Source organism: Dama dama, chromosome 14 (genome assembly GCF_033118175.1).
Source record: "Dama dama isolate Ldn47 chromosome 14, ASM3311817v1, whole genome shotgun sequence".
Lineage (NCBI taxonomy): Eukaryota > Metazoa > Chordata > Mammalia > Artiodactyla > Cervidae > Dama > Dama dama.
The window spans coordinates 57,417,629-57,440,627 of NC_083694.1; the positions used below are offsets into that span (position 1 = coordinate 57,417,629).

The 22,999-nt window shown below is 38.4% G+C and overlaps 1 protein-coding gene across 1 annotated transcript in view; it reads left to right on the plus strand.

Annotated features, from left to right (window-relative positions):
• TDRD5 (tudor domain containing 5) overlaps window positions 1–21,549 on the plus strand; it is an 80,449-nt gene extending 58,900 nt beyond the window's left edge. The window contains 5 exon segments of the mRNA XM_061159810.1: window positions 382–540; window positions 7,743–7,925; window positions 8,659–8,799; window positions 12,210–12,390; window positions 21,302–21,549. Coding sequence (XP_061015793.1) covers window positions 382–540; window positions 7,743–7,925; window positions 8,659–8,799; window positions 12,210–12,390; window positions 21,302–21,549 — 912 coding nt within the window.
• Window positions 21,550–22,999: the final 1,450 nt, after the last annotated feature.

Genomic DNA, 22,999 nt, shown 5'->3' on the forward strand with positions numbered 1-22,999 from the left:
GCCTGGCTTACTGAATGCACAGCACTTTCTTAATTTTCACATGACCACAGAAAACTACATTTGGCTTATTGTCTCTTAGAATGTGAGTGCTTTTATTTTAAATAATGGAGGATTCTGTCTTACCCTCAAGTATTTGACTCTCTGAAGTTTTCTTAGAGAAGAGCAACACTTTCTTATTTTCTAATTATTGATAGCAGTGTCTACATCACCATTAATATTGGTGTTGATCATTTTTGTGGCTAGCAGGCACTATCAGTATGGGAAAAATTCTATTAAATTTTAGAAGATAATACATTTCCACAACATTTGAGGATTATGGAGTGCTGTTTCCATTTTTTTTCTGAGAAACTAAACTCTTCCTCCTCCTTTTTCTTATCCTAGGGTTTCAGAGACCTCAACCCTTTAGCTTTATACACTAAATCCAGTGTGAGGCCTGAGGACATTGTCCTGAAAGAGCTGGGCTATTCTTCCCAGCAGCACTATTTTAATGAAGACCGAGAGATCAGTCCACAATCAAAAGAGAGTGACTTATATACCCTGGTAAGAGGTTTTTGCAAATATTGTCATATTCTTTTTATAATTGTTAATATTTAATGAGTACTTACTGTATGCCAAACACTATAAAAGGCACTTTAAATATATTATTTAATACTCATAAAATGCTTGTGATGTAGTGACTATGTGCTTAGTTGCTCAGTCATATCCGACTCTTTGCAACCCCATGGACTGTATCCCACCCAGCTCCTCTGTCCATGCGGATTCTCCAGGCAGGAATACTGGAGTGGGTTGCCATGCCCTTCTCCAGGGGATCTTCCCAACCCACTGATCAAACCCCGGTCTCCCGAATTGCAGGTGGATTCTTTACCATCTAAGCCACCAGGGGAAGCCCAAGAATACTGGAGTGGGTAGCCTATCTCTTCTCCAGAGGATCTTCCCGACCCAGGAACTGAACCAGGGTCCCTGCATTGCAGGTGGATTCTTTACCAGCTGAGCTAACCAGGGAAGTTGTAGTGACTATAATTAACCTTATTTTAGCAATGAGGAAACTGAGGCATTTGCAAACCTGGGGAAGTTTGGAAACTACACAGTAATCTCAACAGTTAACCTTTCCTCTCATCATTTGCTGGTCTAAACCTTGATTTCAGCCATGATTTTTCCTGCATAATTTCTCTCATATACTGAATTCTGCCACCACCTTGGTGCAGTTGTGACCTTACCTGCATGGATCCAAATGCTATTTTTTCTTCCCTCTCCACACTTGAGATGTTTTTGAAGTGTTCTCATTTCTAACTTTGCTGTAAACCTCATGGCAACTCCTACCTACAGCAATAACAATAATATTATTATGTATTATTCCATACCACAGTTCAGTTCAGTTGGTCAGTTGTGTCCAACACTTTGCAACCCCATGGACTGCAGCACACCAGGCTTCCCTGTCCATCACCAACTCCCAGAGTTTGCGGAAACTCATGTCCATTGAGTCAGTGATGCCATCCAACCATCTCATCCTCTGTCATCCCCTTCTCCTCCTGCCTTTAATCTTTCCCAGCATCAGGGTCTTTTCAAATGAGTCAGTTCTTCGCATCAGGCGGCCAGAGTATTGGAGTTTCAGCTTCAGCATCAGTCCTTTCAATGAATATTCAGGACTGATCTCCTTTAGGATGGACTGGTTGGATCTCCTTGCTGTCCAAGGGACTCTCAAGAGTCTTCTCCAACACCACAGTTCAAAAGCATCAATTCTTGGGCACTCATTTTTCTTTATGATCCAACTCTCACATCCATACATGACTACTGGGAAAACCATAGCTTTGACTAGATGGACCTTTGTTGGCAAAATTATGTCTCTCCTTTTTAATACGCTGTATAGGTTGGTCATAGCTTTTCTTCCAAGGAGCAAGCGTCTTTTAATTTCATGACTGCAATCACCATCTGCAGTGATTTTCGAGCCCAAAAAAATAAAGTTTGTCACTGTTTCCACACCTATTTCCCATGAAATGATGGGACCAGATGCAGTGATCTTAGTTTTCTGAAGTTGAAATTTAACCCAACTTTTTCACTCTCCTCTTTCACTTTCATCAAGAGGCTTTTTAGTTCTTCTTCGCCTTCTGCCATAAGGGTGGTGTCATCTGCACATCTGAGGTTATTGATATTTCTCCCGGCAATCTTGATTCCAGCTTGTGCTTCCTCCAGCCCAGCGTTTCTCATGATGTACTCTACATATAAGTTAAATAAACAGGGTGACAATATACAGCCTTGACATACTCCTTTTCCTATTTGGAACCAGTCTGTTGTTCCATGTCCAGATATAACTGTTGCTTATTGACCTGCATACAGATATCTCAGGAGACAGGTCAGGTGGTCTGGTATTCCCATCTCTTGATCAATTTTCCACAGTTTGTTGTGATCCACACAGTCAAAGGCTTTGGTATAGTCAATAAAGTAGAAGCAGATGTTTTTCTGGAACTCTCTTGCTTTCTCAATGATCCAGTGGATGTTGGCAGTTTGATCTCTAGTTCCTGTGCCTTTTCTAAAACCAGCTTGAACATCTGGAAGTTTACGGTTCACATACTGTTGAAGCCTGGCTTGGAGAATTTTGAGCATTACTTTGCTAGTGTGGGAGATGAGTGCAATTGTGCGGTAGTTTGAGCATTCTTCGGCATTTCCTTTCTTTGGGATTGGAATGAAAAGTGACCTTTTCCAGTCCTGTGGCCACTGCTGAGTTTTCCAAATTTGCTGGCATATTGAGTGCAGCACTTTCACAGCATCATCTTTCAGGATTTGAAATAGCTCAACTGAAATTCCATCAGCTCCACTAGCTATGTTGGTAGTGATGTTTCCTAAGGCCCACCTGACTTTGGACTCCAGGATGTCTGACTCTAGTTGAGTGATCGCACCATCATGATAAAAAGATCACAGTGACACTTACTGGACTTGTACTGTGTGGCAGGCGCTGTTCTGAGTACTTGCATGTACTCGTTAATTTAATCTTCACAACCACTTTACCAGGTTGTTTCTTTAAGATCCCCATTTTACATATATGTAAAGTGAAGCACATTAGTAAATAATAAGTTAAATGACTTTTCAACAAATGAGCAAATAAATAGACATGTCTTCGAAGTCTCTCATATTCCTCATGGCAATAAGTACTGAGCTAAAAATATAGGTTGGGCTCAGTTTGAGAGTCCCCAAATTTATTTTTTCCGGACACAACAAAGCTTTTTTCTTTGAGTAAAATATGAAAATATTGTTTTGTAAGTATGTTTTATATATCTGACTTTTTAAATTATAGGGATAACGTTGTTTTGTTAGTGGACTTGCATTTTTAGAAAAGATAAAAAGGAAAGGCTATTTTGCTGTACCCCTGAAACTAACACAACATTGTAAATCAATTATATTTCAATAAAAAATTTTTTTCAAAAGAGCATTTGACTACTGGGAGATTAACCTACTCTGAGAAATGTGTATGAATGTTTACTGCTGCACGTTTAAAGCAATATCAACGTTTTAGATTTCATTTTAGTTTAAAGCTAGTTAAAATTAATTGGGCTTGTTTAACCTGTCAAACTTTCTGAAATCTGAATTTTTGTTAATCCTTATTACTTGATTAGAAGTTATGTTTCCTGATTCTTAAATAGGGAATTGAATTTTCAGCCTTAAGAGTTTTTAGAATATCTTATCATCACTGTGTTGATGTCTTTAATCATAGTTAAGTCCTGAAAATGAAATAAGGCCATCTTCTCTGCAAAGAGATAAGGCCTAAAGCTTCTCTATTGTACCCCAGCCTGTATTTTAACATATCAAGACTCCCACATGCTACATACACACATAAACCTACCTCTAAACACCTTGTTATTTTTTAGTCACTAAGTCATATCCAATTATTTTGTGACCCCGTGGACTATAGCCCACCAGGCTCCTCTCTGTCCATGGGATTCTCCAGGCAAGAATACTGGAATGGGTCGCCATTTCTTTCTCCAGGGGATCTTCCCAACTCAGGGATCAAACCCGTGTCTCCTGCATTGGCAGACGGATTCCTTACCGCTGAGCCAGCAGGGAAGCCCCTCTATACATCTGATTCCCTCTAATCCTTGCTTTTCTTTTAGGCATCCTAACAGTTTGATTTATCTCCTTTATTACATGTTCTCAGACATCTTCCTCCTCCAGTATTGTTTTGGTCAGTGTGACATCTCTGTGTTGGCTCTACATGAAGGTTGTGCTGTGATTATCTGATTGTGTATCTTCATGCTATATTTGAGCTCTTAGAGCTGGGCCCGTGTTGCATTCATCTTTATACCCACAGAGCTACCCTGTACACATTACATAATATGTACTCAATGATTGTTAACCTGTGCATGCGTCCTCAGTTGTGTCCAACTCTTTGCGACCCAATGGACTGTAGCCACAGGCTCCTCTGTCCATGGGATTCTCCAGGCAAAAATACTGGAGTGGTTTGCCATTTCCTCCTCCAGGGGATCTTCCTGACCCTGGATTGAACCCGTGTCTCTTATGTCTCCTGAATTGGCAGGCAGATTCTTTACCACTGCACCACCTGGGAACCCCTTGGTCTGAACTAATTTAACAGGATGGGAATGCCTAGGGTCAGTGCATAAAGTTAGAAAATAATGTTGCATATGCATGAACCATAGTGAAAAATTGCCCCCAGAATTTATAGGTGTGTAAATTTTGGAAACAGCATTACTATAGAAAAAAAAAAATTTTCTCTTTTTTATCTACTAGCAAGATATTAATGATGAAAAGACTTTCAGTCACCTTAGATCAGTCACCTCAGAGGAGCCATTAAAGGATTCTAAATTAAATTCTTTGAAAATACAAGATAAGAGCTCTGAAGAAGATTCAAAGTGGTCCATCCCAGAGCTAAAGGATCTGAAAGAAGAAAATGAGGTAGGAGAAGGGGATATAGCTTTTTAAAAATGTAATTAATAAATTCATAAGTGAAGGAGACTGAAGTAAAATAGCTCTTTATGCCATATTCATTGTGGTGCCATCAGAGCACCTCCCACAGATGAATTACAAACTCTTCAGCGATCACCAAGACCAAAGTTTCAGCAATGTAGCCTCGATCAGAAAAAAGAGAAGCCATTATCTGACTCCTGGGCAATTTTGAAGAATTATGCTGTGATTAGAAGGTAGTATTGATATATAGTATTAGGAAGACCCATCAAGAAAAATGTTTGACAGCTCTCTTTGGAGGACATATTTTAATCAAATGTCCATGTGCTCACAGCTTTTTTCTTTTTTTTTTCCAAAAAAAATAAGAAAAAATCGAATGTTTATGTACGCACAGCTTAGAGTTCCCCATAACCCCTTCCCCTTCATTTCCTATTTTACAGAGCAACCATTTTCATTTCTTTTAATGTCTTCTTTTGGAATTTGTCTCTATTTCTTTCATTAAATAGCATGCTTATATTGTTATTTCCTTATTTTTCAGTTTTACATATGTATGGCCTTCCCAGCATGAGAGATGAAGGTTTAGTTCTCTTTCATCTCTTGTCCCCCACCCCAGACAAAAATATCCTTTCTGTTCTCTCATCATCTTACTAATATATCAAACTTTCCATTAGATCACCATTCATTCAATATTTTGTTATTGTGACTCTGTAAATGCTATATACAGTTAAGTAATATGTGATGTCAGGTTTTCCTTTCCTGCATAACTTTTATTTTCTCTGGTGTTAATACTTCTTTCTAAGTGAATATACAGTAAGCAATTGACTTTGTACTCAGGGTACTGTCCTATCAATTTTAATACATGTATAGATTTATGTAACCACCACGATAATCAGGATGCAGAATGGTTCCATCATCTGCAAAAACTCCCTGATGCTACTCCTTTATAATCACATCTCCCCAAATCCCTAATCCTAGCAAGCCTTTCTGTTTTCTGTCTCCATAATTTTACCTTTTCAGGACTGTCAGTTAAGTGGAATCATGTGCTATGTAACTTCCCAATAGAAACTTCTTTGATTCAGCATAGTACCTTCATTTAAATCATTGCATGTATCAGTAGTTCATTTCTGTTGATGATGAGGAGTATGGTATGGATATACCACAGTTTGTATATCCATGCATCCGTTGAAAGACATTATGGTTATTTAGTGTATGAATTGATCTTCTATATTTTGGTATGAATGGATCTTCTATCAATATTCATGTACAGGCTTTTTAATAAACATAATCAAGAGTCTGATTGCTGGTTCATGTGGTAAATGTATGCCAGATTTTTACAGACTGGCTGTACCATTTTGCATTCCTATCAGCAGTATATGAGTTCCAGTTGTTCCATATCTTATCAGCACTTGATATTGTCAGGAATTTGTATTTTTAACCATTTTCATAGGTGTGCAATAGTAGTATGACAGTGTGGTTTTAATCTGCATTTCCCTGATGACTGTGATACTGACCATCTTATCATGTGCTTATTTGCCATCCACATGTATTTCTTGGTGAAATGCCAGTTAAAGTCTCTTGCCCATTTTTTGAATGAGTTGTTTGTTTTCTTACTATTGGGTTTTGAGTATTCTTGATATGTTCTGGATATGTTCCGGAACATATCCATATGTCCGGAACATATGTCCGGAACATATCCATATCCTTTGTCGGATTTGTGATTTTCAAATAGTTTCTCCCACTTGTAGCTTCATTCTCTTAATGGTGTCTTCCATATAGGAAAGGTTTTTAATTTTGACAAAGTACATCATTTTTTTTTCTTTTATGTACTGTGTTTTCAGTTTCAAAACATCTTGATTTAATTTTAGTATAAGGGGTGAGATTTAGGTTAAGGTTATGGATGTTCAGTGGTTTTAGTGCTATTTGTTGGAAAGACTATGCTTTATTGAATTTTAAAATATTTTTTGACATCATATTTTATATCTTTTTGTTTTATGTATCTCTTAACTACTTATTGTAGATATAGACAATTTTAACTTTCCTTTATAAGTAGTTGTTATAAGTTATTCTTAGCTTTATAAGTAGTTGATCTATTACCTTTACCATATGTTTGCTTTTACCATTGAGATTTTTCTTATAATTTTTATATGTCTAGTTGTGATCTTTTCTGCTTTAAGAAGTCCCTTTAACATTTCTTGCAAAACTGATGCTGAACCCTTGTAGACTTTTTGATGATGGCCATTCTGACCAGTGTGATGCATCACTGTAGTTTTTGATTTGCGTTTCTCTAATAGTGAGCAATGTTGAACATCTTTTCTTGTGTTTATTAGCCATATGTCTTGTCTTTTTGGAGAAATGTCTGTTTGGGTCTTCTGCACCCTTTTTGATTGGATTGTTTTTCTGGTATTGAGCCTCATGAGCTGACATTAAATGAGTTGCTCTTGTTTTCATTCTCACTTTATACCCTCAATTCCAAAAAACTTCATTGTAGTAGTTCCTGAACTTTTGCAGTATTTATGGTATAAGTTGGGTTGCTTCTCAGATTTTCCTCCTGAAAGCTCAGGATTACACTTTCTCAGGACTACTTAATAAGTTGTACCTTGTCTGATTTCCTGTATCCAGAACATAGGTGATGTTTTCCCCTCTTATTTCTCTTTGGCTATAAGTTTATACCTTGAATCTATTTTATTTTGGTGCTATGTCAGAAGGGGAGAGCATAATGAATTGCATATTCAAACTGCCATCTTTACCCAGAGTCAGGAAAAATTGTAAACCTAAACATCAAAATGTATTCATATAGGAACAATAAATTAAAGTTCTTCTTTGTTGCCTAGGATGAGATCCCCACTGGAATGCCTTGCCTGGAGTCAGTAACCATAGGTGATGATATTTGGGATGAGAACTGGTTACCTTTGCAGGCTAAAATGGGAAAAGAAAGTGATGCTGCCTCTCACTTATTTACCTCAAGCCTTGGTGGAAAGAAACCATATTCATCACGTAAAGAATTGCCACAGAAGGTTAGATCCTTGGAAAAACATAAAGAAAATCATTACTGTTAATGTAATTACCCAAGCCTCAGAAAAGCTGTACATTCTGCATTTCATGAGGATTTCTCAGACAGTAATTCAGAAGAATGCATTTCCTGGTCCCTTCCTCCCTGCAAAGAAGACAGTGTTAGGGAGGGAGACAGGATGAAACAGGGGAGAATAAACCATGGACATATTGTGTCTGTCTACCCTATCAGTCATTATGATTTTTGTTTTATTGTTGGCACCTAGTCAGGGTCTTAGAAACTAGAAATAAAGTGTTTTCCCTAATTTAATTTTTGTTGCTTTAACCTTGTAATGTTTGGATCTGAGTATATTTACTAATATTGGACCCTATATATTTAAATTTTAATTTATATCCCCCTGGCTACCAGAAAGAAGATACATCAACACTTAAGTTTCTGCTTGTTATTTGTGCCATTTTAATACTGAATGATTAGAAAAATCGACTAGCCATGAAGAATGTATTAAAGGTGATACTACACTTTTATGAGATCTGTGTGTTCAAAGGAATTCAGTGTGTTGAGTATGGACCAGTAAAGCAAGAGGGAAAACTCACATTGATAAGAAAGTTAATAAATATCTTTTCTTGTTTAGTTAGCATACACTACCTCTTTGCCTTTGCCTTGCCCAGGTTATCCTCCATATGAGTCATGTGGCACTGTATCTCAGTTTAGTATCACAGTATTTTTTTTCTCTGTAGGATTGGTGTTTTTCTACACCCAAAGATATATGGGATGATTCATGGCAGCCTTCAGGCCTTGTGAATGGAATGAAAGAAGTTCAAATACCAGAAGGACTGGGTGGTCAAGAGAAACATATTGACACAACCAGGGTTCAGAAGGTAAGTGTCTAATGAGTGTTACCGTGACAAGGTTTTTTTGAGGAAGTGCTTTCAGTTTTAGAAGGTGAGATTCTGGTGAATGATCTTAGCATTTGGTAGAATACATGTACATAAAAATGTATGTTTATTTAAAAATTAAATTCAGTTATCTTACTATAGTTATTCATAGAAAATTCTGAGTCTAGAATTAGAAGATTGATGAAACATTAGGGATAGAGAAAACAGGTATTTTCACTTAGCCATACATTTTCAGTTCTGTAGCTGCCCAATCATCTAGGCTAGTTTTTTCTGTTTTGTTGCTTTAGTAGAAAGCACTAACCCTGGAATAAAATCCATTTGTTTTGTGTTTCTCAAATATATTACGAGCATCCTGAAAATAGAAGGACAATTTGTGTGAATCATGAAATTTGGCTAATGGTCTCTGTACTTTTGTGCAGTACACTGAAAATGAAGGACATCATGTCTAGACTTGTTAAAAAAGCAGTCGTGGAAGATGAACCTTCTGAGTGATATATTTTCTGCAGAATGTGATTACTTTGCATGAGATTATTGATAAAGTATGCTGTATCGCATAAAACAGTTTGTTCCGTAAATGTAGGTTTCTTAAAGCACAGATCTAGTTTTAAGATAAAGTTTTTTGCTTTGTTTATTCATGCATCAGCTGATGGACATTTGAGTTATTTCTGCTTTTCTGCTATTGTGAATAATGCTGCTGTGACGTGTGTGTATGTGTTTCTACATGGATGTATGTTTTCAGTTTTCTTAGGTATATACCCGGGAGTTGAATTACTAGGTTCTGTGGTAATAAATCTAGCCCCTCCCACCCCACCCCCCAGTGGCTCAGCAGTAAAGAATACACCTTCAGTGTAGGAGACACAGGAGATGTGGGTTTGATCCCTGGGTTGGGAGGATCCTCTGGAGAGAGGAATGGCTACCCCCCTCCAGTATTCTTGCCTGGGAAGTCCCATGGACAGAGGAGCCTGGTGGGCTACAGTTCATAGGGTCATGAAGAGTAGGACATGACTAAAGTGACTAAGCACACATACACACACGTGGTAACTCTATGTTTAGTATTTTGAGGAAATGCCAGACTGTTCTAAGCAGTTGCACCATTTTATATTCCCACCAGCAATCTAAGAGTGTTCCAATTTGGTCCACATCTTTGCCGACACTTGTTATTATCTAATTTTTAAAATTATAGCCATCCTAGTGGGCATGAAGTTTTATGTTATTGTGGTTTGGGGCTGTGCTTTTGATTACATATGTTAATGTTTTATAAATCATGAACATACTTCTTGAAAGTTGCCACTAACCTCTGGTCCCGTAAGGGTATATTTTCAGACAACCATTAAGGAGTCTTTGATTGATAACTACAGAGTGAGAATCTGGCAGAGCAATGCTTCTTGAACTACACTGTTCATAGCGATCACCTGAGAATCTTGTGAGACTGCAGATTTTGATTGAGCAGAACTGGGCTGGGGACTAAAGTTCTCCATGTCTTAGAAGCTTCCAGGTGATGCTAACGCTGCTTGGTGGTGAATCACACTTTGAATAGCAGTGCTCTAAACTGCTGTGTGGAGGAAGAGACTCTTAACTTTTCACTTACGTGCTTGAACTGCCCACAGGTACTTGCTTTCATAGTGGCATACAAATTTAGTAGGCATTCACCCATGTTCTTTTCTTTTTTTCAGAGTGAAAAACTGTCAGAATGCATCTTAAATGTGTTTTAGCAATTTGTCTTTCTTCAAAATCATATTTCTCAGGAAAGGAAAAAGATGCAGCTTTTGGAAAACCATTTCTGATTTTGACTGAAGGGAATGGTAACCACTCCAGTATTCTTGCCTGGAGAATTCCATGGATAGAGGAGCCTGGTGGGCTACAGTCCATGGGGTTGCAAAGAATCAGACACGACAGAGCAACTAACACATAGTTTCACACACAGCTAAAAATAGGCAGCAGGGCTTAGTGTAAAAAAACACTTGCCTGGGAATTCTATAATTTAGAGCTTAAGCTTTACCACAAGTTTGAGCAAGTTGCCTTTTGGGGCCTTAAGGTATCCATCTGCAAAAACTGATTTTGACTAATGATCTTTCCAGTCATAAAATCTTATCATATTAATGTTTACTTACCTAATTATCATCAAAGCTTCATTTTAAGAGAGAGTAAACTTAATGGGTATCTAAAGCCCACACATGAAGTTGCATAAATTAATAAAAAATTTGAATCCAGGTCTTTGCTTTCCTGAAGTAGCATATTAAATGGTAAGGTAACTATGTGGGCTTTTAGAGATTTCATTTTTGCTGCCCCCCAAAAGAAGCACAGCCATTTGTATATAATGTAATTATATAAGCCATATCCTTGCCAGCCATGTTTAAAAATGAACAAGGTTTTTTGTCATGGAAGAGAAAAGGAAAGCCAACTGATATTGAATGTCTTAACACACCAGTCTAAACACACAAAGCTACATTTTCTATTCGTATAATTTTTGTTTCAGTTAACTCTAGGCAGATCCCAGGCCCTAAGCCACTTATGTGGGTTTATTATGGCAGCTCCTAGTGTGGCCCAGCTAGTTGTGTTAATGCCAGTTAGAAGGTAAATGCTCTGAGTCACCCTGGACTGTAACTATTTCAACAATGCTCTGTCGGAAGATATAGGATCTATTGATTAAAACTGGGCAATTTACTTTAGCACAAATTGAGGCTTTGTTTGGGAATTCCATCTTTTCCTCTCAAACCTTGGTTCTTGGTACTCCGTTTTGTCACTTCTCCTCAGGAGCCTTCCTTTAAAGCCAGTGTGTTCTCCTAGCGTGTTGTTGATGCTGCAGACGCAGTTAATGCCTCCTTCACAGGCACCTACAGGCCAGGTTCTGTTTCCCTAGCTGAGAATCACGAGCTCTTCGGGGACAGGGGTCGTATCTACTGGGAGGTGGTGTGATGGAGCAGAGAGTGCATAGGCGAGCCTGAATTTGGATCTCTGCCTTGTCCCTTACTGGTTGACACTGGATAACTTGCTCCATCTCTTGCGAAAAGCTTTCTGCTAAGTGAAAGAAGCCATAATACAGAAGACACAATGACACCTAAGCTAGAACAATGTTTTGATATTTCGGTGAAGAAACATGTGCTAACAGCCTGGCACTGTGCCTGACAATGAGTGCTCAGTGAATGTTATTTCTCTCCTTCCTGAGTACCGTGTTTGCTCATAATACGTGTTCAATAAACACTTCTTAAATTAATGGTCCCTCAGTTAGAGAAGGACTTGTTTTCCAGAGAGTATCTCGATTCTTAAAAGTAGGGAGTTTTATTTATGATACAAAAATATTCTTTTGTATATAAATGAGGAAACAAAATAGTTCTTACTGTTAAATTAATAGTAACTTTTCATGCTTTTGCCCCATTTCCCCCATTCTGTAGCAACCAAATGTAAAGAGTGCCTCCGATTCTCCCATGTTGCCCAAACTAGAGGAGTTCTACATCTCTCTTATCCAGTCACAGCAGTCAGCAGAAAGCAGCCAGTTTGAGCCTAGCAGCATTCAGACTCCACCAAAACAAATCCAGCTGTCCTCAACTCCTGCATTGGTCACTTCTGGGTCAGGTAGGTTGACAGTTGGCAGATGCAGTGGTTTGCCGTGTTGCTGAAAACTTTATCTTTTTCAGAACATAACTTGAAAAATTACAAACATTAGCGTTTGTCTCAAATCCTCGTGTTATTTTTGGACTTAGTTCTTCCTTTTCACTTTGCCACTCTTCTTTTTTTCTGCAGTTTGGGGAGATGGTCAGGTTTATGCACCTTAAAGTTTGCCAGTTTTTAAGTAGGAAATCCTGTGAGTTCTGACAGAAGTGTACAGTCCTGTAGGCAGCGCTACAATTATGGTAATAGAACATTTTTGTCAGTCTGAAAAGCTTCATGTGTCTTTGCAGTCATTCTCTCTTACTTCTCGTTGGCTTCTGGCATGTTACTTTCTCTTTTCTAGAATTTCGTATAAAGGAAATCACAGTATGTAGTTTTTATGGCTGACTTCTTTCATTTAGCACAGTGTTCTAGAGATTCATCTATGTTGTTGCCAATGTCTAATGTTTTTTCTTATTTATTGCTGAGTAGTACACAGTAGTATGGACGTATGACAGTTTGTTTATCTGTTCACCAGATGATGGGTTATTTCCAGATTTGGGTCATGAGTAAAACCGCTGTGAATGTTCAGCTGTTTGTGTAGACATGTATTTTTTATTTCTATTCATTAAGTACCTAGGAGTGGAATTGCTGGGTCACATGCTCACTGCATGTTTAGCTTTTTAAGAACTGTCAAAATATTTTCCAAAGTGACTGTGCCGTTTGGTAATTCACATCAGCAATGTACTTGATTGTTGATTGTTTTATTATCATGCCAACATACTATATCTCCAATCTTTTGAATTTACCCATTTTAGTGGATATGTAGTGGTATCTTATTGTGGTTTTAATTTATACTTCCCTGTTTACCAGTGACGTTGACTGTGTTTTCCTGTGTCTATGTGCCATTTGAATTACCTGTTCAAGTATTTGTGTATTTCTATTGGATTATGTTTTTATTGGCTTGTAAAAATTCTTCATTCTGGACACAAAGCCTTTGTCAGATGCTCTTATTGCAAATATTTCCAGGTATATGGCCTGCGTTTTCATTTCCTTAACAGTGTTCTTGAAAGAGCAAGTTTTCCTTTTGATAAAATCAGATTTGTTAATTATTTTTTCTTTATGGTTTGAACTTTTTGTGTCCTATTTAGAAATCTTTCCTAACTCAAATAATTAACTTTCTCTTACATTTTCTTATAAAAGTTCTATAGTTTTAGGTCTTACAGTAGGTCTGTGATCCAGTTGTTAATTTTTGTGGTGTGTTGTGTGGTGTAAGGATCAGTCTTTATTTTGATTACATATAAGTATTCAGTTGTTCCAGTATGATTTATTGAAAAGGCAGTTCTTGCTCCATTTAACTGCCTTGATGTCTTTGGCAAAAGCAAATAAGTTGTGTATGTGAGGGTCTTTTTCCTGACTTTAATTATGTTCTCCTGCAATTAGGTCAGCCTTTATACCCCTGTCTTGATTTCTGTGGCTTTATAATAAGTCTTGAAATCATACAGATTTGTTTGTTGTTTTTTTTTAATTGTTTTGACTATTCCAGGTCATTTTCCATATGAATTTTAGGATTAACTTAATTTCTACAGAAAGGCTGCTAAAATCTTTATTGAGATTAAAAAAAAAATCTCTAGATTAATTTGGGGAGAAGTGATGTGTTAAAAGTATTGAGTTTCCTTCTCTATGAGCATAATATAACCTTTTCTTGTTCTGTGCTTAATATGTTCTTTTCCTGTCTGGTGTATTTTTCATCTCAGAAGTTCAATTTATAATCTCTAGGGTTTTTTTTTTTTTTGTATCTCCCCTCTTTCTCCTCAGTGTACTCATCATTCACTTCTTGAATACTTTGAGTGTTCTTGTGACAGCTGTTTTAATACCCTTATCTTGTGATTCAAGCATATGTATCATTTCTGCATTCTGTCATCTGTCATTTCTGAACTGGCTTCTACTAAATGGTTTTTCTCTTGATTACAAGTCATATTTTTCTGCTTTTTTGCACATCTGATAGTTTTTTATTGGATGGCAAGTACCAAATTACACTTTGTTTTTTGTTGTTGTTGTTTTTTCTTTTTTTCATTTATTTTTATTAGTTGGAGGTTAATTACTTTACAATATTGTAGTGGTTTTTGCCATACATTGACATGAATCAGCCATGGATTTACATGTGTTCCCCATCCCAATCCCCTCCCCCGCCTCCCTCCCCATCCCATCCCTCTGGGTCTTCCCAGTGCACCAGCCCTGAGCACTCGTTTCATGCATCCAACCTGGGTTGGTGATCTGTTTCACCCTTGATAGTATACTTGTTTCAGTGCTGTTCTCTCAGAACATCCCACCCTCTCCTTCTCCCACAGAGTTCCAAAGTCTGTTCTGTACTTCTGTGTCTCTTTTTCTGTTTTGCATATTGGGTTATCGTTGCCATCTTTTTAAACTCCATATATATGCATTAGTATACTGTGTTGGTCTTTATCTTTCTGGTTTATTTCACTCTATATAATGGGCTCCAGTTTCATCCATCTCATTAGAACTGATTCAAATGAATTCTTTTTTAATGGCTGAGTAATATTCCATGGTGTATATGTACCACAGCTTCCTTATCCATTTGTCTGCTGATGGGCATCTAGGTTGCTTCCATGTCCTGGCAATTATAAACAGTGCTGCGATGAACATTTGGGTGCACATGTCTCTTTCAGATCTGGTTTCCTCAGTGTATATGCCCAGAAGTGGGATTGCTGGGTCATATGGCAGTTCTATTTCCAGTTTTTAAAGGAATCTCCACACTGTTCTCCATAGTGGCTATACTAGTTTGCATTCCCACCAACAGTGTAAGAGGGTTCCCTTTTCTCCACACCCTCTCCAGCATTGATTGCTTGTAGACTTTTGGATAGCAGCCATCCTGACTGGCGTGTAATGGTACCTCATTGTGGTTTTGATTTGCATTTCTCTGATAATGAGTGATGTTGAGCATCTTTTCATGTGTTTCTTAGCCATCTGTATGTCTTCTTTGGAGAAATGTCTGTTTAGTTCTTTGGCCCATTTTTTGATTGGGTCATTTATTTTTCTAGAATTGAGCTGCAGGAGCTGCTTGTATATTTTTTAGATTAATCCTTTGTTGCTTCGTTTGCTATTATTTTCTCCCAGTCTGAGGGCTGTCTTTTCACCTTGCTTATAGTTTCCTTTGTTGTGCAAAAGCTTTTAAGTTTAATTAGGTCCCATTTGTTTATTTTTGCTTTTATTTCCAATATTCTGGGAGGTGGGTCATAGAGGATCCTGCTGTGATTTATGTCGGAGAGTGTTTTGCCTGTGTTCTCCTCTAGGAGTTTTATAGTTTCTGGTCGTACATTTAGATCTTTAATCCATTTTGAGTTTATTTTTGCAAATTACACATTTTTGACTGAATGACTGAATCTCTTTTTCTTCTCTCTTTCCTTCCTTTCTTCCCTCCCTCCCTGCTGTGTATATAGTATCTATCTATCAATTGTTTGGGGGTAATTAAATTATCTGAAATTGATTTGACTATTTCTGCATTTATTTTAGATTTCATTTGTCTGATTAGAAAAGCCTTTAGTCTGTTGGCCCTGCTAGGCAGTACCTTTCTGAGGGCATTGATGGGAATTGATGTCCTACAGGTATCTTTACACTGTAGCTAGTGGGAACACAGACTGTTTTGCCCCAGCATAAACTGCAGTGATTGTTCTGCCTACTCCTTTCAGATAGGTTTTCTTCCTGGCCTTGGTGGTTTTCTCACAGGCATGAGCCAGGTCACTCCCTAGCCTAAGCCTCAAAGGGACCTCTCTGCAGGCCTCCAGCTGCTTCTCTGCCTATAGTTAGCTGCTTTTTCGCTTGTACTTTCCCCACTAATTCCAGACACCTTTGTTGTTTAGTCACTCAGTCATGTCCGATCTTTGCGACCCCGTGGACTGTAGTCCTTCAGGCTCCTCTGTCCTTGGCCTTCTTGAATTCCACACTCTGTCTTCTCACTGCAGTGAGACCTCCAGGCTCAGTGTGGACTCACCCTCCATGTACTTCAGCCTGGGCTTTATCTTGGCCGTGAACTCAGGCACTCATAAAGCTTACTCCATTTGTTTCCCACTTCTCAGGGATTGCTGTCACGTAAGCTTGTTGGTCAATGTCTGGGAGCTGTTGTTTTATTTATTTTGTCCAGTTTTCTAGTTGTTTTGAGCAAGATAGATTGTTTTTCAATCCCGGTTTAATTAGCATCATGTCTGGAAGCTGAAGTTTTGTTGCACTCCTAAATTCTTTCATGTGTCCCTGCTTTCATATTTTTATAACTTTTAAAATCTGAACTCATAAACGGCTTCATATAAAACCCATTATTTTACTAGGACTCACCATCTCTTTTCCACTCCAGTGGGCATTAATGATAGTCTTATGTTCAGAGTTTTACTTTTGAGAATATCCTGTCAAATTCTCCTTAATTTATTACAAATGTATGGCACATATATCACACGCCTAGTGCACTAGATGCTAAAGATAGAAAGATGGATAGATTATTGGATTGTACCTGATTTTTCTGAGGTTTTCTTTTTGAAGTCTGTAATTTTAGGGTCTAGAGCAATGCTTTTCAGAATGTAGTCAGCATACCAGTACTTGTCTATGAAGCATTTGTGATGATGGACAACACAGTAGCACTTTGCTTAGCTCACCTAGAGTTTTTTCCCTAAAGCAGGACTTTCTTTTTTTTTTTTTTTAATTAATTTATTTTTTCAGTGGGTTTTGTCATACGTTGACATGAATCAGCAATAGATTTACACGTATTCCCCATCCCGATCCCCCCTCCCACCTCCCTCTCCACCCGATTCCTCTGGGTCTTCCCAGTGCACCAGGCCCGAGCACTTGTCTCATGCATCCCACCTGGGCTGGTGACCTGTTTCACCATAGATAATATACATGCTGTTCTTTCGCAACATCCCACCCTCACCTTCTCCCACAGAGTTCAAAAGTCTGTTCTGTACTTCTGTGTCTCTTTTGCTGTTTTGCATATAGGGTTAGCGTTACCATCTTTCTAAATTCCATATATATGTGTTAGTATGCTGTAATGTTCTTTATCTTTCTGGCTTACTTCACTCTGTATAATGGGCTCCAGTTTCATCCATCTCATTAGAACTGGTTCAAATGAATTCTTTTTAACGGCTGAGTAATATTCCATGGTGTATATGTACCACAGCTTCCTTATCCATTCATCTGCCAATGGGCATCTAGGTTGCTTCCATGTCCTGGCTATTATAAACAGTGCTGCGATGAACATTGGGGTGCACGTGTCTCTTTCAGATCTGGTTTCCTCAGTGTATATGCCCAGAAGTGGGATTGCTGGGTCATATGGCAGTTCTATTTCCAGTTTTTTAAGAAATCTCCACACTGTTCTCCATAGCGGCTGTACTAGTTTGCATTCCCACCAACAGTGTAAGAGGGTTCCCTTTTCTCCACACCCTCTCCAGCATTGATTGCTTGTAGACTTTTGGATAGCAGCCATCCTGACTGGTGTGTAATGGTACCTCATTGTGGTTTTGATTTGCATTTCTCTGATAATGAGTGATGTTGAGCATCTTTTCATGTGTTTCTTAGCCATCTGTATGCCTTCTTTGGAGAAATGTCTGTTTAGTTCTTTGGCCCATTTTTTGATTGGGTCATTTATTTTTCTGGAATTGAGATTCAAGTGTTGCTTGTATATTTTTGAGATTAATCCTTTGTCTGTTTCTTCATTTGCTATTATTTTCTCCCAATCTGAGGGCTGTCTTTTCACCTTGCTTATAGTTTCCTTTGTTGTGCAAAAGCTTTTAAGTTTCATTAGGTCCCATTTGTTTAGTTTTGCTTTTATTTCCAATATTCTAGGAGGTGGGTCATAGAGGATCTTGCTGTGATTTATGTCGGAGAGTGTTTTGCCTATGTTCTCCTCTAGGAGTTTTATAGTTTCTGGTCTTACATTTAGATCTTAAATCCATTTTGAGTTTATTTTTGTGTATGGTGTTAGAAAGTGTTCTAGTTTCATTCTTTTACAAGTGGTTGACCAGCTTTCCCAGCACCACTTGTTAAAGAGGTTGTCTTTTTTCCATTGTATATCCTTGCCTCCTTTGTCAAAGATAAGGTGTCCATAAGTTCGTGGATTTATCTCTGGGCTTTCTATTCTGTTCCATTGATCTATATTTCTGTCTTTGTGCCAGTACCATACTGTCTTTTTTTTTTTTTAAATTTTTTTTTTTTCCAGTGGGTTTTGTCATACATTGATATGAATCAGCCATGGATTTACATGTATTCCCAATCCCGATCCCCCCTCCCACCTCCCTCTCCACCCGATTCCTCTGGGTCTTCCCAGTGCACCAGGCCGGAGCACTTGTCTCGTGCATCCCACCTGGGCTGGTGATCTGTTTCACCATAGATAGCATACATGCTGTTCTTTTGAAATATCCCACCCTTACATTCTCCCACAAAGTTCAAAAGTCTGTTCTGTATTTCTGTGTCTCTTTTTCTGTTCTGCATATAGGGTTATCGTTATCACCTTTCTAAATTCCATATACATGTGTCAGTATGCTGTAATGTTCTTTATCTTTCTGGCTTACTTCACTCTGTATAATGGGCTCCAGCTTCATCCATCTCATTAGGACTGGTTCAAATGAATTCTTTTTAATGGCTGAGTAATATTCCATGGTGTATATGTACCACAGCTTCCTTATCCATTCATCTGCCAATGGGCATCTAGGTTGCTTCCATGTCCTGGCTATTATAAAGAGTGCTGCGATGAACATTGGGGTGCATGTGTCTCTTTCAGATCTGGTTTCCTCAGTGTGTATGCCCAGAAGTGGGATTGCTGGGTCATATGGCAGTTCTATTTCCAGTTTTTTAAGAAATCTCCACACTGTTTTCCATAGCGGCTGTACTAGTTTGCATTCCCACCAACAGTGTAAGAGGGTTCCCTTTTCTCCACACCCTCTCCAGCATTGATTGCTTGTAGACTTTTGGATAGCAGCCATCCTGACTGGCGTGTAATGGTACCTCATTGTGGTTTTGATTTGCATTTCTCTAATAATGAGTGATGTTGAGCATCTTTTCATGTGTTTGTTAGCCATCTGTATGTCTTCTTTGGAGAAATATACAAGCAACTCCTGCAGCTCAATTCCAGAAAAATAAATGACCCAATCAAAAAATGGGCCAAAGAACTAAACAGACATTTCTCCAAAGAAGACATACAGATGGCTAACATACTGTCTTGATGACTGTGGCTTTGTAGTATAGTCTGAAGTCAGGCAGGTTGATTCCTCCAGTTCCATTCTTCTTTCTCAAGATTACTTTGGCTATTCGAGGTTTTTTGTATTTCCATACAAATTGTGAAATTATTTGTTCTAGTTCTGTGAAAAATACCGTTGGTAGCTTGATAAGGATTGCATTGAATCTATAGATTGCTTTGGGTAGAATAGCCATTTTGACAATATTGATTCTTCCAATCCATGAGCATGGTATGTTTCTCCATCTGTTTGTGTCCTCCTTGATTTCTTTCATCAGTGTTTTATAGTTTTCTATGTATAGGTCTTTTGTTTCTTTAGGTAGATATATTCCTAAGTATTTTATTCTTTTTGTTGCAATGGTGAATGGTATTGTTTCCTTAATTTCTCTTTCTGGTTTTTCATTGTTAGTATATAGGAATGCAAGGGATTTTTATGTGTTAATTTTATATCCTGCAACTTTACTATATTCATTGATTAGCTCTAGTAATTTTCTAGAAGAGTCTTTAGGGTTTTCTCTGTAGAAGATCATGTCATCTGCAAACAGTGAGAGTTTCACTTCTTCTTTTCCTATCTGGATTCCTTTTACTTCTTTTTCTGCTCTGATTGCTGTGGCCAAAACTTCCAACACTATGTTGAATAGTAGTGGTGAGAGTGGGCACCCTTGTCTTGTTCCTGATTTCAGGGGAAATGTAAAGCAGGACTTTCTTGAAGGAAGCAGTGTGTTGGCTTAGGTGCTGGCAGCAGCTCCTCCCATTGTAGGCAGGTAAGAAACAATTCATAGACCAGCTCCTTCAGTATCCCTGGTCCAGAGTACACACACAAGGTCCCTCGTATCCTCTTCTTTGCTCTTAGGAACTCTTGGCATTGGAGTTCCCAGCAATTTATCTCAAGGAAAAGACCCTTCTAAGTTAAACTAATTCCCAAGGAATTCTTTTCATGGCTGATAACTGGTTTTTGGGATTTCTTAGCAAACACAGTCTTGTTCAGTTTTGTTTTTAACACAGGCAGATGTGGAATTGGAATGACTTTGGCAATAGAGAAGGCCTGTGGGACACTATTTTGCTCACTGCTGGAAGGAAGTAGGAGAGCTTAAGGATTCTTTCCTGGAATTGGAATTATATCCAGTTTATTTTTATGATGTCCTAGGAAGAGATCTCCCTTTCCTTGTTCACAAATACATGTTTTTCCTCTCATCTTTGACCTCACTCTGACCTTCCTCCTCCTTTGACCTCACTCTGACAAGAATTTATCTCGATGCATGATCCCCCATCCTCATTTCCTTTCCATTTGTTGACTGGTTTCTGAGCTTCATTCTCTCTTGATTTGCCTTTGGTAATTTCGCCACCTAACCATAAAATGGGGTTTCCTTGTTACTCAGTGGTAAAGAGTCTGCCTGCCAATGCAGGAGACGTGGGTTCAATTCCTGGGTCAGAAAGGTCCCCTGGAGAAGGAAATGGCTGCCCTCTCCTGGAAAATCACTTGACAAAGGAGCCTGGCAGGTTACAGTCCATGGGACTGCAAAAGAGTCAGATGACTTAGCAATTCAACAGTGACAACAACAACAGATCATAAGATCATTGTAACAGATGTTAGTAAAGATGTAGACTGGGAGAGTGTGAGGACCTCCTGAAAAGACCTTTGTTTTCTTTCTTTTTCAGTGGAAGGCTCCCCAAAGAGCCTAGAGAATGAAGATTTTTCTAGTAGCTCTGCTATTACAGTGTTCAAAGATACAAGTCAGGGAGCCGTGGACCAGCTCTCTTTGATTTTGTCTCCTGAGCACCAGATTTCCCAGAAGCTCTACATTCCTCGAAGCACAGCCACTGCTGCCTTAGGAGCTGCTGCAAGGCTCGCCACATCCAAGAGCCTCCTGCACTGGTACCCCAGTGTGAAAAAGGTGGAGACATGAGGGCAGTGGGGAGGGAAAAATCAACCAGAGGCTTAGGGCATGGTGACTTCCCAAGCCAAACCTAGAAGGAGGTATTGAGACAAAAACAGTATTTTGTTGACAAAGTTTCTAGACAAAGTTGATGCCTTTGTCTTTCTGTGAAACCCTTTGTTAGATTTATTATGCTCACAGTCCCCTTTGTTGTGTAAGTATTGATTTCTAACATTCATTATCATTTTCATGGATGATGTTTATTTTTCTCAGAGTTTTGTTTACCTTTGTTCAATGTAGAAGTTTAAAGGACTTTTTAGTTTCTATGTTTCTATAAATGTTTTTCTTGTATATATCATGACTGATAAATGTAAGCTGAAAAACTGTTTTGTGATCCATATTTAGTTAGAAAAAAATTGTTGCAGCTCTGTCTCCAGAAAGAGGATATCTGACTTTTAAGGCTGCTTTTCCTCATTTGAAAACTTCTATACCATAGAAGTAATCTACGGCTTCAATCATTGCCGTCATTAATTCTTTGAAATACTAGGATCACTGAAAAAATCCACACCATGAATCTTTGGTCATGTGAACCCTTTTACATTAAAAAAAAAAAAAAAAAAAGATGAAACTATCTTTCAGTGTAGGCAGTTTCTTGAAGACTTAACAAGAAAATTAGAGACTAGTTGTTGAAACTAGCTGAGCCATCTCTGCAGTCATCATAGTTCTCTGGAGCCTTAATGTTACAGTAGCTAAACAGTGATATTGTTTAAGCTTTTATAGAGCATGCACTCACACTTGTGAAACACTCAGTCATGTCTAACTCTTTGTGACCCCATGGACTGTATAGCCTGAGGGGCCAGCCTCCTCTGTCCATGGAATTCTCCAGGCAAGAATACTGGAGTAGATAGCCATTAGTCCAGGGATCTTCCCAACCCAGGGATTGAACCCAGGTCTCCCTCATTGCAGGCAGATTCTCTACCATCTGAGCAACCAGGGAAGCCTGCATTATAGAGCGTGATGTTCTCTGAAGTCCATTTTATTATAGGAAACTCTGTTTAGCTCTTAGTGTAAACCATCAGGAGAAGAGAATGAAAGGTAAAATTAAAGAATGTGAACGATACCAATTTCTTTGTGGTAAAATACAAGACTTATCCCCAAATTAAAAAAAAAATCCAATACAGAAGCATTTCTTAGTGGTAAAATCAGAAAAAGAGGTGTGAATTACAGGCCTGCTGCGTGTGACTAGATTCTCACCCTCCTAGCCCCTCTTCTAAGGCCTCCTGCTTTGACATTAAGTGGTAGAGCTGGCTCCTAGTTCCTTTCTTTCCTCCTACAATAAGGAATGTCTCCTCTGTTCTGCTCAGTCAGTCAGTCAGCAAAATGTCTACTGAGGAAGGGGGTGAAATGAGAGTAAATATCAGAGTGCATTTAAATGTAGAGTATTAATCGTTAAAACTTCCTTCTTAGGATGAAGTGATCA